The 23,578-nt window shown below is 41.5% G+C and overlaps 1 protein-coding gene across 2 annotated transcripts in view; it reads right to left on the bottom strand.

The window, feature by feature from the left end:
* Window positions 1-2,637: 2,637 nt before the first annotated feature.
* Window positions 2,638-23,578, bottom strand: part of LOC131678999 (excitatory amino acid transporter 3) — a 96,085-nt gene continuing 75,144 nt past the window's right edge. Inside the window, exons 2-12 of one of the 2 annotated variants that reach the window (XM_058959507.1) lie at window positions 22,872-23,086; window positions 22,539-22,796; window positions 22,434-22,476; window positions 22,310-22,349; window positions 14,102-14,416; window positions 13,749-14,043; window positions 13,546-13,680; window positions 13,378-13,480; window positions 10,614-10,628; window positions 10,566-10,583; window positions 2,638-3,579 (exon numbers count right to left, since the gene is read on the bottom strand). In XM_058959507.1, coding sequence (XP_058815490.1) covers window positions 10,617-10,628; window positions 13,378-13,480; window positions 13,546-13,680; window positions 13,749-14,043; window positions 14,102-14,416; window positions 22,310-22,349; window positions 22,434-22,476; window positions 22,539-22,796; window positions 22,872-23,071 — 1,401 coding nt within the window. In that variant the 5' untranslated portion in view covers window positions 23,072-23,086 and the 3' untranslated portion in view covers window positions 2,638-3,579; window positions 10,566-10,583; window positions 10,614-10,616. The remainder of the gene's footprint in view (window positions 3,580-10,565; window positions 10,584-10,613; window positions 10,629-13,377; window positions 13,481-13,545; window positions 13,681-13,748; window positions 14,044-14,101; window positions 14,417-22,309; window positions 22,350-22,433; window positions 22,477-22,538; window positions 22,797-22,871; window positions 23,087-23,578) is intronic. The other variant, XM_058959506.1, reaches the window with a different exon arrangement.

The raw sequence follows: 23,578 nt of genomic DNA on the forward strand, positions 1-23,578 counted from the left end.
ACGCCCTATTGAAAATTTTCTCTAGTAATGTTATGAATTATCCGTTGTATCTCGTGCGCGCAACTTTTTATTGCGAGCGGAGACCTTTCGCGACTCGCCTACTGCGTCATGGGGATCATTTAATTCTCTCCTGTCCTTCACATCAAGGCTATCATCGTTAAAAGTGGCTTGGTGCTCGCGATCAGATGTTCTTTCCTGCTTCTTGGACTTACGGGAGACCAATGTAATTCCGTCGTCATTGTTATTATCTTTTTCACCGATGTTGCTTACATTGGTTTTTGGAGTGCTGGATGCTGCTTTTGCAGATGTCATGCAGATGCAGATGCAGATGGACTGAACAGCTGCCACAAATTTGGCAACCGTTTGTGGTTCAGGTATTGGTATTAAAAACTCTTTTTTGGGCTGGTTTGCCGTGGATGCGTCGGTAATCGGTAGAGATGCATTCTCCTCTGTATCTTCCGCGCAAGGTTGCCCGTGGTGCGCTGTCTGATTACAATACTTGCACGTAGGTGTTTGCCCCTCATGGGTGCATAACGTAGTTTGATTAATAGTGGCTTCGTGGGTTTTGAGTTTTATAGTCAAGTGGGAGGGGATGGGTCTTTCGATTCGCATCCTCACCACAAGAACACCGTTAGTTGTACCCGGGAAGAAATTTCTCCACGTATCAGGTGTAACGGATTCTACTTTTCCGTATTGCGACATGAATTTTGCAATTAGATCAGGAGGGATACGTGGTGATAAGTCATGTAGCTTTACATCTACGTAGTCTTTTTCTATATACACGGGAATCTTAATTCCAACTTTATCACTTTCAGCCACGTGCTTCAAGTTGTTCTGCAAAACGAAACGTTCGGCTTGGGCTAACGTGTTGAATGATACGAGTACTACATTGCGAAGATGATGATACTGAAGATACATAACCTCCTTAAGCCTCAGCTACATCTTCACCTTCAGCAGGTATTCCACTTCACGAAAACTCAATCGTATTGAACAGAATTTAAAGTCAACGACCGCTGTGTTGGGTCGGAGCAGAGTTTTTTCGTCAACTTTACTCATGATGGCAAGAATAAATGAAATGCTTCCTTTGTTCTCGAGACAATGCACACTAGATCGAGAGATTGCTAGTTGTTGTTCACTTGGTTCGATTGTACGTCTGACTTGGGCAGAAGTAGAAAGTAGACTGAGCTCGATGTTGAATAATAGAGTAGAAAGTGCATCGCCCTGCTTCAATCTTTCTAACGTCACAAACGAGTCTCGTCGCTTGATTTTGACCCATCTAGCGTCAAGCGACTCAGATGTCGCAAAGTTATGTTCAAGCATTATCTGGTACAGTTCGTTTCGTTTCATTGGATCGTACGCCCCCGTGCAATCCACAAACAGGTGATGAGTTGGATACCTTTGATAGTTATTACACGCGAGTTTTTAGCCATTCTTGATTATAAGAAATATGATACCATCCAATCAAACCGAAGGCATTTCTTCTTCCCCCAGATCATTCCGATCGTGCAGTGTATTGTTTGGTTTGGTACATCTGGTAACTCCCGATTTTAATAAGTTTGTCTGGGACTTCGTCCTTTCCAACGGCTTGACCGTTTTTCAGCTTGTGAGTAGCCTTTCGTGCTTCGTCTAGCGTGGGTGGATCCACAGCTTGTCCTTCGCCCCCAATCTTCATTTTTTGTGCATTCTCTGTTAAATAAATTGTGTTCACAAAAGATTTCCTAAATAGGAAATTAGGGAAAACGTCACATTTTTGCAGATACTGATGTGTTTAAGTTGGTGTTTAAGTTTTGTTTGTAACTTTTGACGATCAAATTCCTCAGTATACAGAAAAAATGGTTCAGAATATGTGCCGTTACATCTGTGTTTTCAATTTTTGAGATCCTTGAGCAGCTGTAAAAATATTCAAGGGTTTGGTTTGACCAAATTTTATGGAGTTAGAATATTTTAATATGCAACTTCTAAAAAAACTGATCCGGGCTGCCAAAAAACTTCGTTTTCGCTATCATACAAAAGATAATTTGTAGCCCCCATTTCTGCTGGCTTTTAGCATAGCATAATTTTTAGATACCCTACGCTTCGGTCTTTTCGGATGTCTGCACGCGCCACTTTCTCAATTGCACACAACCAGCGAGTGCGGGTTCTACCCGATTTCTTTCACGTTCGCTGCTGAACACAACATTAGCGGGGCCCTCTTCCGTCATTCTCGCTACATACCCAGCCAGGGCCCAGCCTACTGTAACCTACCTACATTTGCATGCTGGATGCAGTTCGTGCCCAATGCGTCTGCTTCATTCTCCATTATCTGCTGTGTCGCCGAGTATTGAGCGAAGAAGCTTCTCTCAAACATACCGACAGCTCGATAGTCTGTCTCCACGAAACATGGCCGTACAAATCACTGTACGGTTTGAATAGAGGAAGTCTCATGCACGTGCTGTTTAGACTGTACTGACTATCCATAGCAAATCAAATTTTCACCTTTTGGAACTTGACATTCATCTCAACCTGTTAATAATATCATTTCTGCACTGCCCATAATCACAAGTCAGTCCAATGTCCTATGGGATTCCCTATCTACATGGGACTGACTTGCGATTATATGCAGTGCAGTTGTTGATTAAAAAAATGCAAAACCATATGTTATCTATTATTTTTAATTAGATATTTATTGTTTTCTTTCGCTACGGCCTTTACCAACCGTGGTTTTATTCGAATTTTTGAATACAACATTTAGATAACATTTTTTTGATTATTTACGACCGCAATTTTTTTTAATTTACTTGTCACTTAAGAAAACGCTCAACCAAAATTCGAAATGTTCGATTGTTTTTTTTTGTTCTGTCATATATATTAGTTACCTATTCGTTCTACAAACCAAAAGTGGCTTGGCCTACTTGCACTAACCATTAAATCTGATGATGCGCTAGGCGTCTAAAACTTAAGAGCGAATGGTGAAAATAAAAAAAAACGAGATAATGTACAAAACGTTAACTGTTAAAATATATTTGTAAGTATTTTTAATCATACAGTTAATTAACACTGACACTACGTTAGGCTTAAGCTCGAACAAATTGTATCTTCTATTTTCTAGGGCTCGACAAACTCTGCCGTCAATGTGTTTTTCAGTTGAACATTTTTGGAATTTTCGGCACATGCATGGGCGAACATTTTCGATCGTACGTGGAGGGATAAAACGCCACACACTAAAAAAAATCGGAACAGATGTCGATGACTGTTTTTTCTTTCTCGTCCCCTACCAACCACTTAGGTATAATCGCCAATGACTGTGACATTGAAGGAGATGTAGTCCCTTCTCTTAAGGAAAAGGTCTTTCGTTAACTTTACTCTAGTCTAGCACGTGCTCACAGGCGATTGCGAGTACGTAGAACAAGACTGCTATTTTGATTTTGAAAGTGTCCCTTTACATGCTTTACAACAGTTGCTACAATTAACCGAAAATCGGTACTCTCAGGAGGGAAGGGGCCAATTAGAGTGTCGACACGGGGTGACGTCGGAGGTGCTCTACTCTTTCTCGTTGCAATCGTGCCGCAGTTCAACTAGTTCATGGGGTTCGGCGTCACACTGAAATGAGAGTGAAGATGAAACTTGTTTTATTATTGTAGTTTGCACAATACGCTATAGATTCGTCCGCAATTGCGAAATTCGTATCAAATTGTTCGCATTTATACTCATTTGTTAAATCAAATCGTGGTTCAAGCAACAAATAAATCATTATGAATAAGTATTTAACGTGCTAATTCGGTTATTATTTCATTTAACTATGTAGGTTACATTAGATCGCCTGATACTTATTGCGGTTCTCCGGGACTACTGTATTAGTTTAAAGGGATTGAAACAACTGGTTATTTGAGCGACCGAAAATAAAAGCCGCAAGGACAGAACATGCTTCGTAAAACCCGTTTCAAATATATTAGAATATAAAAACCGGATATAAACTTCAAGCATAACAATTGGATTGGGACATTTCTTTGTAAGAGTCGGATAAAAAACCTTTAGTAAAAAAACCGGAAAGAAATATATCCGATTCTTACAAAGTAGTTTTTGTTAGCCGAGTTTTTTTCTTGAACATCAAGATATACGGATGCTCCTACGAGCGATTTATTTATTTTAAAACGATTTTTATACTGGAGGATCATCCTTGCCGAGTTTTATGGGTGAAAACTTTTTAAGCGATTCTTTGATGAAGGTTTTCTGTCCGATTTGTATGCTTGAAATTTATTTCCGATTTTTATATTTTAATATGTTTGAAACGGGTTTTGCGAAGCATGTTCTATCCTTGCGACTTTTATTTTCGGTCGCTCATTTCAAACTTCATGAACGTTTTGAGATTAGTTATTTAAGAGCGCATGCATATTTTTAAAGGTTATACACTAAGAATCGGCAGCGAAGTCCGCCGAAATAGAATGTCAAATTTCGCAACGGAATGTAGCACCAAGGTTGTGCTTTGCCTTTTTACTCATATGTAGGGTAAAAAATAGTGTGGACTTCGCATTTTCCGGGTCAACTTAAGTTTTTGGATTTTTGAAGGATCCGACTTTCATGGTAAGCATAAATGTGAAACGATCGAGTCCCTTATTAAGTTTGAGACGCAAAAGAATTCTACATTACACATTTTATCTTGTTTGCGGTGGATAATGGTGAGTTCAAGGTCACTTTCCTACTTTTCATTTCACTAATAATAAATTAGTTTGTTACTACTAGATGACAAAGATATCCAAAATTTAGAACCATAGTACTAAAGAGAGCGGAAAGTGGTGAATAGAGTCAGGCAAACTAAAAGTGACTAAATAAACAAAAGCTAAATCATTTAATTCATTGTGCTATTAAACGTCTTAAGTTAAGTAAATTTTCTCAAGGTCATTTTTGTCGGACCCAATAGTAGAAGGTAGTGATGAGCTACAGCTTCTGAATAATTCATATCGATGATAGAAGAGTTGGTGAGTCTTGCTAGGATATCGTGGGGTAAGGCAAATGTTGGGCGGCTCTGCCAAAGCTCTATGAAAAATACATATAAATCTCAAAGCAGCTCCGTCGAAGCGAATTGGTGCCGCTTTCGGTAAGATTTTCTCCAAGATTGTAGCATAAAGCACCCTAACACAACTAGGGTGTCAACCGGCACATTAGAATCGATACTAGTAAGATCCTAATTATGGCATACTGGTGGCAGAACACGGATGCGAATAAGGATTTCATCGAAATTTAACCACGGACCGACAGCCACGCCCTCCCACTACCCTTGTAAGGAAGGACGACACTTCTCCGAAACGGTTAGCGGGCTAATGGTACTAGCTGGCCCCCTTCCCGTTGAAACATTGGTAGGTAAGTAAGTTCGAAACTTTCAGCTTAGCCGGTGGAAGTAGGCTCAGTTGAACGCTCCTGACTAGCGCCGATCCGACTCTGAGCGCGGTACCTCATGATGGATCGCAAAGGTAACAATGGAATCATATAGAGGTGACTACTTACTAATGGAAGAAGACAAAAGCAACAAAAATTTTAGGAATACACCCGGCAAGAGGGGTACACCCGTTCTTCAAAGGAAGGCTAGCGAGGACCCCAAACCCAGCAAAATGACCAAGTACAACAGCAAATGCAGCCGCATTGCAACCGATAGGGCGCCAAGGAAAGCTAGAGTTTCAGGTGCGCACGCAGAAATCAAGCATTACCCAAGAAGACCAGCAGTCTGTATTGCCTAAAGTGATGAATCTGAAGCAAAAAATCGAAGGAAGGGTATCGTGCGCGGCTAGATCAGGCATCTGGTGATGAGCATTAAATCTGCCATAGCAGCAGCTGAATGCGAACAGATGGCGTTACTGGAAATGGCTGAAAATTCCGAAAAGACAGACACTGTAGAGCACGGAGATAGCGGAGGCAGAAGCCTATGAGAAGGGGGACCGGTATTCCCGTTCTGTGAAAAGAGTAAGGGAAACAGCAGGAGAGGAGGAAGCCCAAGAAGGTCGGTGGAAGACAGTAAAACAGCCGACAAATGGAGAGTGAGTGGCGAATCTTAGAAGAGAGGATGCAAAGAAGAACAAGAAGAAGGACCTTCGACTACGCCAGGAGAGGTATAGGGGAGCCGCTCTTTTCATCAAAGCAAGCGACGGTGTGACGTACATTGCGATCCTTAAAAGGATGAGAGAGGATCCCAATCTGAAAGAGCCGGGAGAGAACGTAGTAAGAGCCAGGCGCACTCAGAAAGGTGAGATGCTATTCGAGCTGAAGAAGCATCCATTGATCAAGAGCTCGACCTATCGGGAACTCGTTACAGAAGCGACGAGAAGAGAAGCGAACGTGAGAGCTTTAGTTCAGTAAGCGGTGATCGAGTGCAGGAATTTGGACGAGATCACAACGGGAGACGAAGTGAGGAGCGCGCTAATAGAGCAATTTAACCATAAGAATTAGCAGATGTCAATCAGGTTGAGGAAGGCGTATGGTGGCACACATACGCTTTTCGCCAGCTGCAGCCAACCAGCTTATGTCGACCGATACCGATACCGATGATCCCTACAGCCACTAAACAAACGGAGAGGTGTTTTAGGTGCATTGTTTTCGGCCATCAGGCAAGAAACTGTAGAGGCCCAGACAGATCTGATCTGTGCAGAAAATGTAGGGAGATGGAACAGAGAGCTAGAGACTGCACAAAGCAACCGAAGTGCATGTTCTGCAGAAAGGAGGGTGGAAAGGATCACATCTTATACGTATACCCAATGTACAAAAAGGCAAAGGCAGACCAATGATGATGGAGATAACCCAACTTAATCTCAATCATTGCGACATTGCACAGCAACTGTTGTGCAGTCAATAACAGAAACGAAGTGCAACGATGCAATTATTGCAGAGTCGTATCGTGGTACTCCCGATAACGGGTGGTGCATAGTGCAGGGATGGGCGGATACCCTGTCCGAGAGGTGGTAGATAGTACGAAGGCTTCATGATGGCCAGGATCGACGGCGTATTCATCTGTAGCTGTTATGCTCCCCTATTGTGGACACCAGAGCAGTACAATCGGATGCTGGACGTACTAACCGACTCGTTAGTCAGACGAACACCGGTTGTTATAGGACAAGATTTTAACGCTTGGGCCGTGGAGTGAAGTAGCAGGTTGACCAACGCACAAGGTTACAGCTTGCTGGAAGCCCTGGTGAAGCTGGATGTAAGACTGTGCAACGAAGGTTTCGCTAGCAAATTCCGTAAGGACGGCCGGGAATCCATCATCGACGTAGCATTCTTCAGTGCATCGCCGATGGATAACATAAATTGGCGAGTTGGTGAGCCGTACATATGTAGCGACCACCAGGCGATCCGCTACACTATTGGTAGGTGAAATTTCATTGTAAGGCGGAGGACTGGTGAGTGGAAGTGGAAAATAAAGGACTTCAACCAGGACCTTTTTGTGGCAGTGCTTCGTGTTGACAGCCGCACTCCAATTCCGAATGCCAATGAGCTGTCGGAAATATTAGTGACGGCGTGTGACGTAACAAAGCCGAGAAACTGACGGCGTCCGTCGTATTGGTGGAACGAAAGGCTCAGCAAGATCTGAGGCAGTCAACGAGGAGTGTAAGCTCACGTTCCGGGCGTCTACGGCCGATTTCAAACGTGAGATAGCGCTTAGTTAGTGTACCTGCTACAAAGAACTGTGCAGCAAAGTAAATGCTAACTCCTGGGGCAACGCTTACCGTGTCGTGATGGCCAAGATCAAGGGTCCAACGCCAGCAGCTGAAATGTGCACTAATAAATTGAAAATTATCTTGGAGGTTCTTTTCCCGAAGAACGACCCGACCGCTTGGCTGCCTACACCGTACGTTGATGCAGACGGTGCTGGTGACAATCGAGCTCCTTATAGTGGTGGAAGGACTGAAAGCGAAGAAAGCTACCGATTCGGAGTGTGTCCCCAACGTGGCACTGAAGATCGCGATCATGGCGTTTCCGGACATGTTGAGGATAGTTCTACAGACATGCCTAGGCGAAGGCACGAGGTCGATTAGGATCACGGCGGGAGAACCTCAGGGCTCCTTGCTTGGGCTAACGCTCTGTAAACATAGTGTACAACGGAATGTTAATGCTGCAACTGCCTAGGGGACTCAAGATCGTAGGCTTTGCACATGACGTTGTCCTGACGATAACTGGCGAGACCCTCGAGAAAGTGGAGATGTTGACGGCAGAGACAACAGGCATGGTGGAAATCTGTATGGCTGATGTCAAGCTACAGTTAGCTCACCTTAAGAAGGAGGATACTCAATTCCATCGATGCGTTCACTGAGGCACCTGGGTGTCATGGTCGCCGATCGGTAAAATTACAACAGTCATGTCGACTATATATGTGAGAAAGCTGCGAAGACAACTAATGTATAGGAAAGGGTCATGTCGAACATCGGAGGAGCAAGATACAGCAAGAGACGTCTCCTGGCGGATGTCTCATCCTCAATACTGAGGTATGGCGTACCAGCCTGGGCTGCTGCACTGAACTCAACGCAGAACCATAGCAAGTTGACAAGCACGTTTTGCCTAATGGCTGTTCGTGTCGCGAGCGCATACAGGACGATATCGTCGGAGGCGGTATGCGTCATTGCCGGGATGATCCCCGTCTGCATCACTCTGGCTGAGGACGTGGAATGCTACCAGCGGAGGAATACACGAAATGCAAGGAGACTGATTAGAGCGGACTCTTTGGTTAAGTGGCAGCAAGAGTGGAACAACGCTGAGAAAGGAAGCTCCTGCATCGGTTTTGACATGCTTCGTCACGCCTTTGCTAGAAGTGTGTGCAAGAGACGCTAGAACACGTGGTCTTCGAATGCCCTAGGTTCGAAGAAGTTCGAAAGGGTATGCCCGGCTTGATAGTCGACAATATCGTCGAAGAGATGTGCCACTATGAGCATATATGGTATGCGGTCAAAGGAGTAGTGTCGAGTATACTCTCCAAGCTGCAGAGAATGTTGGGAAAGGACCAACAAAGTAGCGCCATCGACTAGAAATCCACGGTGAAACCACAAATCGGGTCTGGGCAAATATTCCACCGCCGGGGACAAGTTGAGTAGTGCGCGACGTAGCGCCAGGTTATGATCGTCGGGGCGCCAGCGAATCGGAGGTCAGGTTTCACCGGAATCGCCGGACCGTCCTCGATACCCTACCGATTAGCTCGTGAGTAGGCTAGATCTGCCGCTGGAGAATAGATCGAGTAGACCACGTCGAACAGCCTGCAGGGGTCGTTGGAACGCCAGTGAACCGGAAGCAACGCTCCATCCGGAATCTCTGGAGAGATCTCCGCACCTTTTGGCTGGCCCGTTGAGTAGGCTAGGTCCACCGCCAGGGGCTGGATCGAGTAGATCGAGACGAAATGGGGAGTTAATGGAAACGAACATCAGTATAGGGAGAAATCTACCGCCGGGGAATACACAGTAGGATAGATTCACAGCCGCGCACTGTCTGACATTGTATTGTGACAAAAATGGGAGCTAATTGGCTCACGAAACAGACCTCGGTACCGAAAGAAATTCCGTGCCCAGAGATCTTTCAGTCGGAGTAAGGTGAATTCATCGCCGGGGACTATCCGGGTAGATCGGGATAAGGCTGGGAGCTGAATGGCTCACGGAAACAGGAGCTAGACGGTTAACTGAGACGAGAGATGAATCGACGTAATAGATGGAGTCAAAAAGCATGAGAAGAATCGAGAGTTAAATGGCTCAAATGTGGAACCATTTCATGGATCAAGTGAGACTCTGAGATAGCTACGGAAAACTCCTAAGCAAAAGAAAGAGATGCGTCGAAAGTACAATGGGGAGGGGGGGGGGGTCAAGAAGTAATACCTTGATGTAGTTCCGTGGGGAAGAAGGGCGAAAAAATAGAAAGGAGTGTGCAATAAAATCCCAAAAGGGCATTAAGGGCACAAGACCTAACATAAATTTAAATTGCTTTTTGTGTTTCGAATTCATCTCGTTAGTAACTAGCACCATCTGGGACACCAGTCGAGACAAGTCAGTTGCTTTAGGCTTTCACATGTGTCGTGCGAACTGTTTGGATTGTTTTGTGTCTAACTTGTGCTAATTTGGGTGCTAGTTTACATACATCGTCTAACTCAATGTTTTTCAACCGGGGGTGAATTCACCCTCAGGGGTACGTCACATCATGAATTATTTCGGGTAAATTTAAACTTGTTATCCTAATATTTTCATCGAATAATTGACTCTATAATATAGAGACAATAATTCAATGGAAATATTGGGATAAGTTGGAGAAGTTGACGTACCCCTGGGGGTGAATTCACCCCCGGTTGAAAAACACTGGTCTAACTCGACACCTGAATGGTGCTAGTTACTGACGAGATGAATTCGGAACAGCAAAAGCAAACTTAATTTAAGTTAGGTCTTGTGTTCTTAATGCGCAAAATGGTTTAATCCATTTTTTTTCTTTTTTTCTTATAATTTGCATGTGCAATTAACGCAATTTAAGCGAGTTTTAGAAAACAGAAGCATTATATAAACAATCAAACAAAACTGAATTAGTTTAACAACATTAAGACGTCTTCTTAAAAGCACTCTAAAATCGCATCATACCGTCAGTTGCTAATATCTAATGTAATAATATGCAGCAACGAAAATTTCAATTTAGTACGTAATCTGCAATGAAATTGCAAAAATAGATAATTGTATCAATAGAAAACTGGCCAGATATTTTGTTATCAACAATCAGACTTTAACTACGCATGTATGATAAGGAATTTTACACTAAACTATGTTAAGGCGTATTTTTCTATTTGTTAGCAAGATTTAACATGTTTTAACATTAACATTTTTTGGTCTCGATGTAGAAATCATTCTCGTAAAATGGGAAATAGTGAATGGAATTAGACTAGATTATAAAAATAGAATACTTATTTATATATGAAGCTTGAAGGAAGGCCCAACCCGACCAAAAACTCAAAAAAGTAGAAAATAGTTACCAAACCTGAAAGACCTAGTAAGTTTATCGAATTAAAGAAGAAATTGTCAAATTTCAACATACTCGCTACTGTTCAGTGTGCTTGCTCTTATTAGATATTTCAGTTTGTATAGAACGGCAGTACATGAATGGCTAATATGCACTGTTTATACATTTTCATATTTTGACATTAAAAATGTCTTACTCCACTATCTGGGGCTAGGTGTCATTCTAAAATCTAAACTATCTCCCATGTAACGAAACTATGTAAGGTTTGCACGCTTATAACTCCGATATTACTAGATGGATTTTAATCATTCATACACCAACCGATTCAGAAACACCTAACTTAAATATTGGTAATAATTTAATATCTCCCCAATAAAAGTAGACTTTTGGAAATTGGTAAAATTAAAAAGTTCACGAAAAACGGGAAAATTACCATTCGTGAGGCAGATTTCTCAGACACAGCCGTCAAAAGAGGGCAGCTTAGTGACTCAATGAAAGACGAAAAGTCATAAATAGAAGCGACGCATGTCCGTTTAAATCAGTTGTTGCTCTTGTCTCATACGAACAACATCGTCTCCGGGCGATGCAATAAGCGCTATCGATTTTCGGTAACGTTGGCATTTGCACACACTCGCACCTATGTGACTAAACCATATACGGTTAGTTTATAAATAGAGGTGACGCGTACCCGTTTGAATCAGTTTTTGTTCTTATGTCGAACGGGTAAGATCATGGCTGCAGCGTCTGGGCACTACAATAAGCGGTAGACGCTATGCATTTTCGGCAGCGGTGGCCGTTTGCGGATTTTTCGGGTACCAGCACGGTGTCACAGAATGATTTGCAAAGTGGCTGGGTGGGGTGGTTTGGATTTAATTCAATACGGTGTGTGCTGCTTAAGAGTGTTGCGTTTGAATAAAATATATTTATTTTTATGCATGCGTGTGCGTTGTAACTTGTTAATCCATGTTTACGGCGCTTTGTAGCTGCGTAGGGTAAAGAGCCAATTGGTTTTCATGTTTCATATTTCGGTTATATGTTTTTTATCAGTAAGGCATCTGACAACGTGCTTCTGTAGTTATTGCACTGTTCAGCAGCGTAGTATTTTATATAGGAGAGTACACTCAGGTTTTTACGCGGATTTTGAAATTTACGCGGTTTTCATTAACGCGTTTTTTTAAATTTACGCGGTTTTCATTTACACGGCCTGTATCCCCTGCGTGAAAAATCTGAGTGTAATTGCATCGGAAACAATCACATTCCCAGCAGAACTTTTGTTTTCTAATTTCAAACACTTTTGTTTCGTACTGCACACAACGGAAAATTTTAAAACAGAACTTACCGTCCCAGCAGCAGTTGAAGCAGGTGTTCTTTTTCGATTCAAATTCAAGCCATGTCTTAAGCGTTACTGGACTTAAAATTGTTTTCCCAGTTTAACCAGTCAGAATATCTGTCCTACCCTATGTATTTAAAACACAGTTCTAATTGCGTTTTAAGGTATACAACAAATACGGTTGGGTATACTAATTTAAATTTTAAAATAAATCTGTTTTAAATTATGAAACAAACCGCTGTACTGAAGATATAATTATGTCAGTCCTATTACCACATAAAACACCTATATAACATAAAACGCTGCAGAATTGGTTTCATAATACAATGTTTACACTACAGAGTTATAACACGTTTTAATAATTAGCAACAAGAAAAATGTCACCAAGATAGCATAAAAACCCGTTTTAACTGGTAGTGCGAACGTTGCATAACAATGTAATTTATCAAATAATTTCATTTTTCCACCACTAATCGATTAAGAAATACTTAAACTTAAGATTGTTTACTTAAGTTCATTAGTACATTATTGAAAATTTAAATGGAAAATGAAATTTCATATTTTATGGAGAATCTGTATATATCCGTTGGCGGGCGTGGGTTTCCTCATCACAGCTCTCAATATGGAACTTTTCTTTTGAATATATTTTCTGGACAAACCAGCCTATTTTTACTAGATGGATCAGCCAAATAATGCCAATCACCTAGTGAGATACTTGATTAATTAATAGATTACCGTTAAAAGACCCTCAATAAATTATGTTTTAATGGGGAGGGTATATAGCAAATTGTAACATATGAAAACAGGCGAGTGAACAAGAACGTGTGTCGATATGTGTGATAGATAAAAAAGCTATATTTTTAATGTCACCGTGGTCGTGTCCTGTACACAACCCTTTAATTTTTTTTCGAGCAGAGCTTTTGGTTCTAAATATATTAACTCTCCTAAAATAGAACGGGCCTCGTATTTATTCTAAAGTATAGAGGAATGTGGTAATTTCATTAAGATACAAAATTTAAACAGTTCTTAGCAACTATCATATGATACTGGCCAGTGTTTAGCATATATAGCCAATAAGCAACCATGATGTACGGATGGGTAATACTTACATTGTTGATGGGAGCAGATTCCAAATCTTTCTTAGAAAGGATGTCCACCAGAATTGTACCTAAACCGTCACACATTACATTTATGGTGGTACGGAATCGGTCACTGCAATGGAAACAAATACCATTATTTCAACTATCGAAACCAAAGCAGCAACTAGTTTCACTCACAGCAACCAATCGACAGCGATAATGATTGTCACATCTTCAGCAGGCAGTCCAACGGTATCCAGCACCATAACCATGGTAATCAAGCCAGCTTGTGGGATACCGGCTGCACCGATCGAAGCAGCAGTGGCAGTGACACTGAAATAGGAAATAGCACGTATTTATTCATCCTGACATTTTGACGACTAGTTTAAACAATACATTACCTTACAGCAACTATATGCCCAAATGAAAGCGGGATGTGTCTTAGCTGAGCGATAAATATGGCGGCAACAGCTTCGTAAAGTGCCGTTCCGTCCATATTGATGGTGGCACCTACCGGAATCACAAAACGTGTCACACGAGGATCCATGCCCAAATTGTCCAAACACCGGATCGTGATTGGCATAGTTGCCGAGCTGGAACCGGTACCGAAAGCGGTGGCCAGCACCTGACTCATTTTACCGATATAAGGATACGCCAGTTTTCGTGTGCACACGAAAAAGATTAACGGGATTGTTCCTGTATCAAATATGACGTTAGTGAATTAAACTTCATGATTTTCAAGTGATTTAATTACCAAATCCATGCACGACCAACCCAACGATAACGGTTATGAAGTACCATCCGAGCAGACCGAGCACCTCCACGAACGAAGCCATTTCCAGCAGCTTGGCGGCTACAAGGAAGAACACACCGAGTGGCGATATCCAGATAACCCAAGATGTGATAATCATCATAGCCTCGCTCATCGTTTCGAACATTGCCTGCAGGGGTTTGCCAGCTTCCCGCATCTTGCCGATGCAAGCGCCAAGCACTATGCTGAACATTACCATTCCAAGCACATTGGTACCCTCGGTGAATTCGGATTTGATTTTGTACTCAGTTAGTGGAACTGTAAGTAATAAATGATTAGAATTTGATTAGAATCAATCGCTTGAACACATCTTCCGTTCACGTGGATAGAAGACGCATATATCAGTGTAGGTGAACGCTTGATTTACATATTTTAAACATTTTATGCCGTAGGTTGTCACACTATATAATAGCTTAAAATAGTCGATTAATTGCACATACATTGGTATTAGCGCATTTGCGTAAAATTTCATGTGCTTCTTTTTGGTAAAACTGAACGGCTGCGCTCCATGAAACACCGCGCTTTGGCGATATGTTAAAATATTGAGATTTTGCATAACGAAGGGCTAATTGATAATTGATGAATGGTTCATATCAATCAAAGTCTGTCTTAAAAATCATCCTTACGTTTATGATAAAACATGTGAATTATTACCACTATTTCAAATGTTTTCAAACTGCAATAGCAAATAAAAATCCTAGTTACACCAACAACATGCTGGCAACCTTACAGGGGCATTCGGAATAGCTTGTGACATGAAAATACGCCCAGTACCCTGCATCCAATTACACGTGTATGTTTCCTAATTATGTGTAACATATAATATGCTCACAACAGATTGGTTATAATATGATGCAACAGTAATTGTGAGCAATTGAACAACGATCAAGGCAAGTCAGCTGTGGTCAACATGGTAAAAAACACAGTAGGCGTATGGCATATTTTGTTAGTTAACTATGCAAACCACACCGTACCGCGCACCAAGCGAAAGTGACAGGGGGAACACGACAGAGGATTTCCGATTATTTACAGCACTATGCCGCTTCACCTTATTTTACTCGCTCCAATTATCTTACACCGTTACACTGTTGCTGTGATAACCACTGCTGATGCTAACTGACAATTTAAAGGTCGGGCATTCATTTAGTTGGAATGCCCTCATTCTCATTCCAAATTTAGTATTGGATATTTCGATAAAGGTCGACAGAAAATTTATTACCCGTTTGTTCTTTTATGAGTAAGAAGAATTCATAGTCACATTCATACAACAGTAGCGGAATTCCTGTGCGTTTCGCTCCATTAAGACAAATACCCTTGACATAAAAAAGTAGTACAAAAATGTGACCGTGACAAACATATGGTCTCGAAGTTTGAATCCATTTCGGGTTATTTGATAATCACACCATCTGTATCCCCAAATTTGTATCCCACAAATCTTGTTTTTTTTTTTTTCAAGTAACTAAAGGGTGTCCCACAACAAATTGCGCCACGGAAAAAAATGCTGTAGAACATAACCCATTGGATATTTTCTCTTGAAAATTTGGGAAGTTGGTTAGAGTGTATTGTTTACACGGTATTTTTATCGCTGTCAGTTTTTCGAAAATTGGAACAAATGGCATCACCCGAAAAACAAAGTAGCGAATTAATTTTGCGCAAGCACCTGGGAAATCCTCTACCCACATTGGGACATCGGAAAACAACTCGGAATCGTGCAGTCAACGGTGAGCCGTATGATTAAACGTTACTACCAAAGTCTGAGCATCGAACGGAAGGAGAAATGAAGTCAGAATGGATGTTCTATTAGTGATCAGGATCACAAGCGTGTAGTGAAAGCGTTGAAACGGAATCCCAATGTGTCGTTGAAGCGATCAGGGATGTGGCCAAAAAGTTGAATCTGTCTACGTCTATCATTCAGACAGCCAAGGACCAGGAGGAACTGCATACGTACAAGTGTAGAAGGCTCCAAATCGCTATGAACGGTGAAATACGATGGGAATGTCACGGACCCGGAAACTGTACACCCGGATGCTGACGAAGCCTCATTTTCTCATCATGGATGAAGATACTTACGTCAAGGCGAACTTCCGGCAGCTTCCGGGGCTACTGTTCTGCACCGTGCAGCCCCGGCAGCTTCCGGGGCTACTGTTCTGCGCAGGTTTGACAAAAATACATTATTTGGCAAGCGATTTGCTCATGTGGTGAATGGAGTGCGCCGTTCATGACTACCGGGACTGTAATGGGGAGGATCTACTTTAACCCGTGTCGGCGTCAGTGAAAGAAAAAAATCAAACTGGTCCCATTCATTCGTTTTTACCTCTGACTTTATTGGACTCGTGCGGGTTTCTAATTGTGATTTATTTATTGGAAGTGCCGGAAATGTGTGGGTCGCTGGGTCAGATCGCGTAAAAATGACACCAACTTTCTTTTACAACAACGTATACCTAATTAAACGTTATCGATTTGGTAACAATTAATTATATTGGTGTAGCCCTGGTTATAGACATTATATACCATTCAAATTTGGCAAAAAATGCATAAGTATTGATATTCAGGCGAGTTCCCGAAGAAGTTTCCTGCTGGAACCGGTTCAAAAGTGGCCAAGCACCTTTTTTCAATAGTGGCCATATGAATATCAAACTGCTTTGTTTTAGGAGTTAGACTCCTAAAAGGCATTTAAAAGTAACATTGGTCATCCTGGGCCAGTTCCGGATATCCCCGGGGGACCCTAGTACTGGCCAGATACAAAACTATACAAATCATTCTTGGTCTGGCCAGTACTAGGGTTTATGGTTTTGGGTATGGTTTTGTATCTGGCCTATACTAGGGTTCCTCCCGGAATATCCGGAACTGTCCCCAGGATGACAGGTTTTTCCGAAATTACTGATAATGACTATTTTTGGGTTTGTGTTTGAAAATTATGAAGTTTGATACCGATATTGGCAGTATTCGTATGGTTTTGTATCTGGCGAGTACTAGGGTTTCCCCGGAGATATCCGGAACTGTCCCCAGGGTGGCAGGTGTTTCTAAAATTACTAACAACGATTATTTCTGAGTTTGTCTTTGAAAATCACGAAGTTTTATACCCATATTGACAGTATTTGTATGGTTTTGTATCTGGCCGGTACTAGGGTTCCCTTGAGGATATCCGGAACTGTCCCCCGATGGCAGGTGTTTCCAAAATTACTGACAATGACTATTTTTGGGTTTGTCTTTGCAAATCATGAAGTTTGATGTCAGTATTGGCAGTATTTGTATAATTTTGTGTCTCGCCAGTACTAGGGTTTCCCCGGAGATACCCCGAACTGTTCCCGGATGGCAGGTGTTTCCAAAATTACTGGCAATGCCTATTTCCGTGTTTGTCTTTGAAAATCATGAAGTTTAATACCCATATTGGCAGTATTTGTATGGCCAGTACTAGGGTTCCTCCGGGGATATCCGGAACTGGCCCAGGATGGCCAGAGGTCCCAAAATCACTTTTAAATGCCTTTTTATGAGTCTGACTTCACAAACAAAGCAGTTTGATAGCCATATGGCCACTATTGAAAAGAAAGGTGATTGGCCACTTTCGAACCGGTTCCAGCATGAACCCTCTTCATGAACTCGCCTGGATATATACTTATGAATTTTTGGTCAAATTTGAATGGTATATAATGTCTATAACCAGGGTTATAACTTTTGGCAGTGAAAGAGCTATGGAGGGGAATGTTGATGTCTGCCCTCAAAGCCTATCTTCATTCTCACCATTCCGGCCATTCTTTCTCTGTCTGTTTTCCAGTGGACACGTTCGTAAAAATCCTTGAAAAAGGAAAAAACAAAGACTCACGTTCAAACAAGGAATATATACGGTTCGCTATAGGCGATTATAAGCCAACGTGTTTGGTATCTTCTAGTTGCTGTACAACAAATGCTGATGATGAAATGTGTAGTGCTGTAATCAAGTATAGTTAGAGTAGCACAAATTAATCTTCAGCATAAACGTACAGCAACTATGAATCTATCCCGCCTTGTGCAGGAAGGAAAAGCTTCCATAGCTTTGGTTCAAGAACCGTATTTCCATAAAGGAAACTTCTATGTTGGAAAGCTACTTAACCCCGTTTTTGTAGCTTTCAACAAAAACGGCATGACAAATCCACGTGAAATGCCTCGTGCATGTCTTATATCCGACTTCACAACGCGATATTTGTGTTGTCACGGTATTTGTGTTGTCACGGTAAATATGACTGTTGGCAATATAAACAAGAAATACGTCTATTGTTCGGCATATTTGCGGCATAATAAACCATCATCTTCTGATTATTTCAAAAGGGTTGTATCATACTGTGGCAGAAATGGGTTACCTATCATAATCGGCAGTGATGCAAATGCCCACAACATAATTTGGGGCAGCTCAGATATCAATTTGAGAGGCACCGAATTAACGGAATACTTAAGTAGTACAAATTTACACATTCTTAATGCAGGAAACCGCCCAACATATGCACGAACTGGCAGAGAAGTGGTGTTAGATGTAACTCTCTGCTCTGACGGTATTACGCATGAGTTGGCTAACTGGCTCGTACCAAACGAGCTAGAACCGTCGTTATCTGATCATAAGTACATCGTCTTTGATCATTTAAACGTCTCGCTAGATATCGTCACATATCGTAATCCTAAATGTGCGAACTGGAACCTCTACGAAGAGGGCTTGGCGACTAGGTTTCATGGGTATCTTCCGACGATTGAATCTCCAAGTGACTTGGATGAGGTCGTGGATGAAACAAGCTCACTCATAGTAGCAGCATACCAAGAGGCTTGTCCACTTCGAGTTATGCGTGCTTCTAGAGGAACACCTTGGTGGAATACCGAACTTGTTCGACTCAAAAAGTTATGTAAAAGAGCTTGGAATCGCAGACGCAGGGACGGGTCGGAGGCATTTAAGTTGGCTCGTAATGCATACAGAAATGCTCTTTTATCATCCTCTAACGAAGTGGGGGAAGTCTACTAGCACCCTGTTGTCTACAACATTGAAAAAGCTTTTTCACAAAAGCAATCAAGTTTAGGAGTTTTTCTCGATATTGAAGGTGCTTTTGACAACGTGTCTTTGGAAGCAGAACGAGGTCATGGATACACGCAATGCTTAGCAACCGACATCTGTGCTCATCGTTAAGACAAGTAGAGATAAGGAAACTGAGTGTCTGCGGAAGTCCTCAAGGTGGTGTGCTGTCACCACTTTTATGGAACCTTGTCGCCGAAGGCTTGTTGAGGAAACTTAATGAGCTTGGATTTCCGACGAGTGGTTTCGCCGATGATTATGATATAATGATCACCGGTATTTGCATTAACACACTTTTTGATTTGATGCAACAAGCCTTATGTGTTGTGGAGCAATGGTGTCTTAATGTTGGGCTATTAGTTATTCCAAATAAAACATTAATGGTGCTTTTCACGATTACAACCGGAGTTCTTTGACTCTGAAATTATTATCGCAGATCAAGTTAAGTGCGTTGGGGTAATTCTTGACTCAAAACTTAATTAGACAGCTCACATCGATTTCAGGATCAAGAAAGCTTGCATGGTCTTCGACCAATGTAGACGGGCACAAAATTCGCTCTTGGGTTGCATCCGAACATGCCAACCATTGGCGTAGCTTGGAAACTTGCGTTCAAACAAAGACTTTTCTGCCGGATGTGAGTCCGAAAATGTCAAAGAATTTGTTGCATTTTTCCGAGCACAATTGCAGCTTACTGACTGGACATTGCAAACTCAATTATCACCTGGCTACTATTTAGCGCGGTGAGCATTATTCATGTGATCTTTGTGAATCCGATTACGGAATATCATATAATTTGACATGCAACTGCCCTGTAGTAATGCAATTACGTATCCGGATTTTTGGTTCTCCATACATAGATGAACCTATGAACAGAAAGCTGAAATTTAAGGATATGCTATTGTTTCTAACCCAGTGTAGTCAAGAGGTATAGTTTTAGTCGTATTTGAATGACAATATCTCTTCGGAGGTGTTATCGTTCTGTTATCTGTTATATCCCCTTGTGGGTGTTATTATCTCCGCTCACTACTTAAATTAAAATTCTAAATTCCTCCGGGGGTTGGAAGTTTTATTACTGTTATTGTAGCATCTGCTGATCATTCAGCACCCCTCTGGGGGTGCAGAATGCTCTGTTTTAATTGTTCTGTGTCGTTATTTTCCTTACCCCTAATCTTACCACTTCCCCAATCCTTCCCATCGGGAAATGATGAAAAGAAGATTCTTGGCAAGGCACAAATCTCCGATCAACATGGGGAACGTACCTGATTCCTGAAATAAGTTGTGGAATTTGCGTTTCGACTTCGTCTCATCATAGTGTTTTCGTTTTGGAGCTAGCTTCAATTCAGCGCTAACTTAGTCTTGTCACTAAGTTAGTGTCGCATTTTGATGAGACGAAGTCGAAATGCAAATTCCTTTAGGACATGCTGAATAGAGTCACAAGGTTGCAGTTAAAATGGCTGCCGTCGTGTCTGCTTCTTCTTTTTATTTCGTCGTCAAAACCAAAACATTGCATTGGCGCACAAGACAACATCGTTTGTAACGTAAATGTCTTATCTCAGATTGCTTAGACATTGTATCACTGCATGTAAGCATGTTAGCACATGCAGATGAATAGATTCTCTTCGTGAAATTTTGATTCGCTTGGAAAATTTGTACCTTTTTTTTCAAAACAAATGAACCACAAAAATCAGTCAGCTGATTGCTGAACGATACGCTTGTGTGCGTGCCATCTCCTATCGGTATAGTACCACAGACACAGACATCCATGATCGAACAAATATATTAATAAAACGTGTGTAAACATTTGAATTAATATACGATGAAACACTAGCGCCGCCAAACCAACTATCCGTCAAATCTATTCCGGAACCGGTTCTAAATCCTGAATGGAGTCAGTATGGAACCTTGCTCAAAGAAAACAACCGATTCCGACGCAATCGGTTGATGCATTTGTGCTGGAATTCATACTGAATCCACTCAGAAGTCCAAACCGGTTCCGGACTGGTTTGACTGGATAGAGGTATAACCGCTGTCAATTCAGTCGAACTTCAGCCACTAAAAAAACATGACGACAGTAGCACACCTGGTGAAGATATCCCAACTACCTTCGAAACCGTTAGGGATTTTTACACAAGTTGAATAATTAGGATGGACTTCTGTTCTCTGTGATAGTACGTTCTAGCCACACACAGATGCTGAACATAACCGAACCTTTGTTGTGATTTTGGCATCACTTCACCTTAACTAATTTAGTTATAGGTTTTGTGTCCTTAACGCGCAAAGGTTATTTAAAACTATTTTCTCTTTAGCCGAGAAAAAAGTTTTTGCCTCCACTAAAGAGAAATATGTATAGCATAGTGCATACGATATATCTAATTGTTTTTCTTGCATAAAGGATACTTGCAGTTTTAGCACACTGCCAATATCTTGTAACCGTTTGCGCTAACGAATCTGACATTAATGTAACAGATTCCTACAGAGTTGTTTTGGATTTAATAAGACAGTTAAAAGTTCGGTCTCTCGCAGTTTCTTTGATTGCTCAACCTAAAATCCTGTGACTAGATTTGCGTATTAGTTTATGTCATTGTGCGAAGTCCGCTCCCACTAAAACAAGTAAGTCAATTCCGCGAAAAATGATAACGTTTGCGAAAGGTGTGATGTGAGTCTTCGAATCAACATACCAATAATATTATGAACCAAAATAACAGTCTCGTCTACTCTGATCAATTTTGTTGTCGTAGTGACGAAGTGTGAACTTCATCGCAGATAAAAACGTTAAACAACCCCACGACCTAATTTTGTATGCCTGTGAATCCAGAGTTGGTATCATATTACCTAGCGACGAATGAGCATGAGATTGCAATTTAATTGGATATCATTGCAGCAACGCTCCAGGGAGTCAATAAAGTACACAAACGCAATCGCGGCATCCGTATCAGATAGGGTAATTGTTCCCTTTTTCATCTTAGTCTACGATTTACTTTGTAGTGGTACAGCTTCTAAGAAAGCGATTGTTACCATGTAATTAATGAAATAGTGTGACACTACGAATGATAACATCCAATATGTACTCATCTAGACTATATGAACGAATGTGTAATGGTAGACAAGAGCATACTTACCATCAGTTGCATTTGCCGGTGCTACTAGTACTGTGCGAAACTATAAATGAGAAAAAAAAAAAAAAGCGAATAAATGTTTTATTAACTGGGATGCTTTTAATTGGTGGTACTGGCATAAGCTTACCTGGAACATAGTCGCCTGGATGATGTTTGGTGGGAAAAGATTTCTAGAAGGTAGATCAAACATCAACCAATACTGCTTTTGGACCATCTCAGAATCGATACTCACCGGATTAAATCTAGAAGCGTATCGACGGTAAGGACTTGCCGGGTGGCAGCTTTACCTTTCATACTCTCCGCACTTTGCCCAGATCCGGGCCTTATCGTAGTTACCAGTATGATACCTAAAATTACCGCGCTGACCGTGGTGGTGAAGTAGTAGATGATTGCTCTGGCGGCGATCTTTTTCGACATACTGAGATCTAGCGATCCAATGGCGCTCGTGATGGATGACACTAGCAGTGGCACGATTAGACATTTAAGCATCCTGAAATCGGTTATCGCGGTTATCGGATCATAGTTGCTCGAAATAGTAAAAACCAGCATGTTACTTTGAGCCTACCGTAAAAATAGATCCCCCGGGTACTGAATGTACATCACTTCTCGTTCCGTCCATGGTTCGCCACTATTCTTCAACAGTAGACCCAGTGCCGTGCCACCGAATACACCGACTATCGTGAGGAAGGTGAGTAAGTTTGATTTGACGAAGCGCTTCCATCGTGAGGTAGGTTTCGAACTGGACGTCACATACGAATTGGACATAATACTAACAGGTTTCTGCAATATGAAGGAAAAGTGTGATTAAAGTACTTACTATTTATAATCGGAGTGTGATTTCTTATGTGTAACGTTATTTAATTTGGTGTTCGGTGCAGTTCCTCAAGGCAACGCAATATCTGGGAATCCAACTCATGAACGGGCAAGGCAAAATGTTAGGAAATCGATCGTGAAATTTACCTAGTTGAGTTTTAAAATGAGTGTTAATGGGCGACATGTGATTGTAAAATTTCAACAGGATTGTTTTCAAACATAAGGCATTCTGTTCGCGAACTATTTCCAGAACTGAATGGTTTATATTTAGATGCCCAGTAACATGTACTTCAAATAACCTCACATATTACGAAATGCTTAAAAATATATTTTATAAATCAAAATTTTAAATGGTCAAACTAATTCTCGGCCGCTTTTCATGCAACGAACGCATAAAGCGACTTACTTGCCTAGTACATACTATGCATAAACTTTACACTCACTCTCTCTTTATCTAAC

Source organism: Topomyia yanbarensis, chromosome 2 (assembly GCF_030247195.1).
Source record: "Topomyia yanbarensis strain Yona2022 chromosome 2, ASM3024719v1, whole genome shotgun sequence".
Classification (NCBI taxonomy): domain Eukaryota; kingdom Metazoa; phylum Arthropoda; class Insecta; order Diptera; family Culicidae; genus Topomyia; species Topomyia yanbarensis.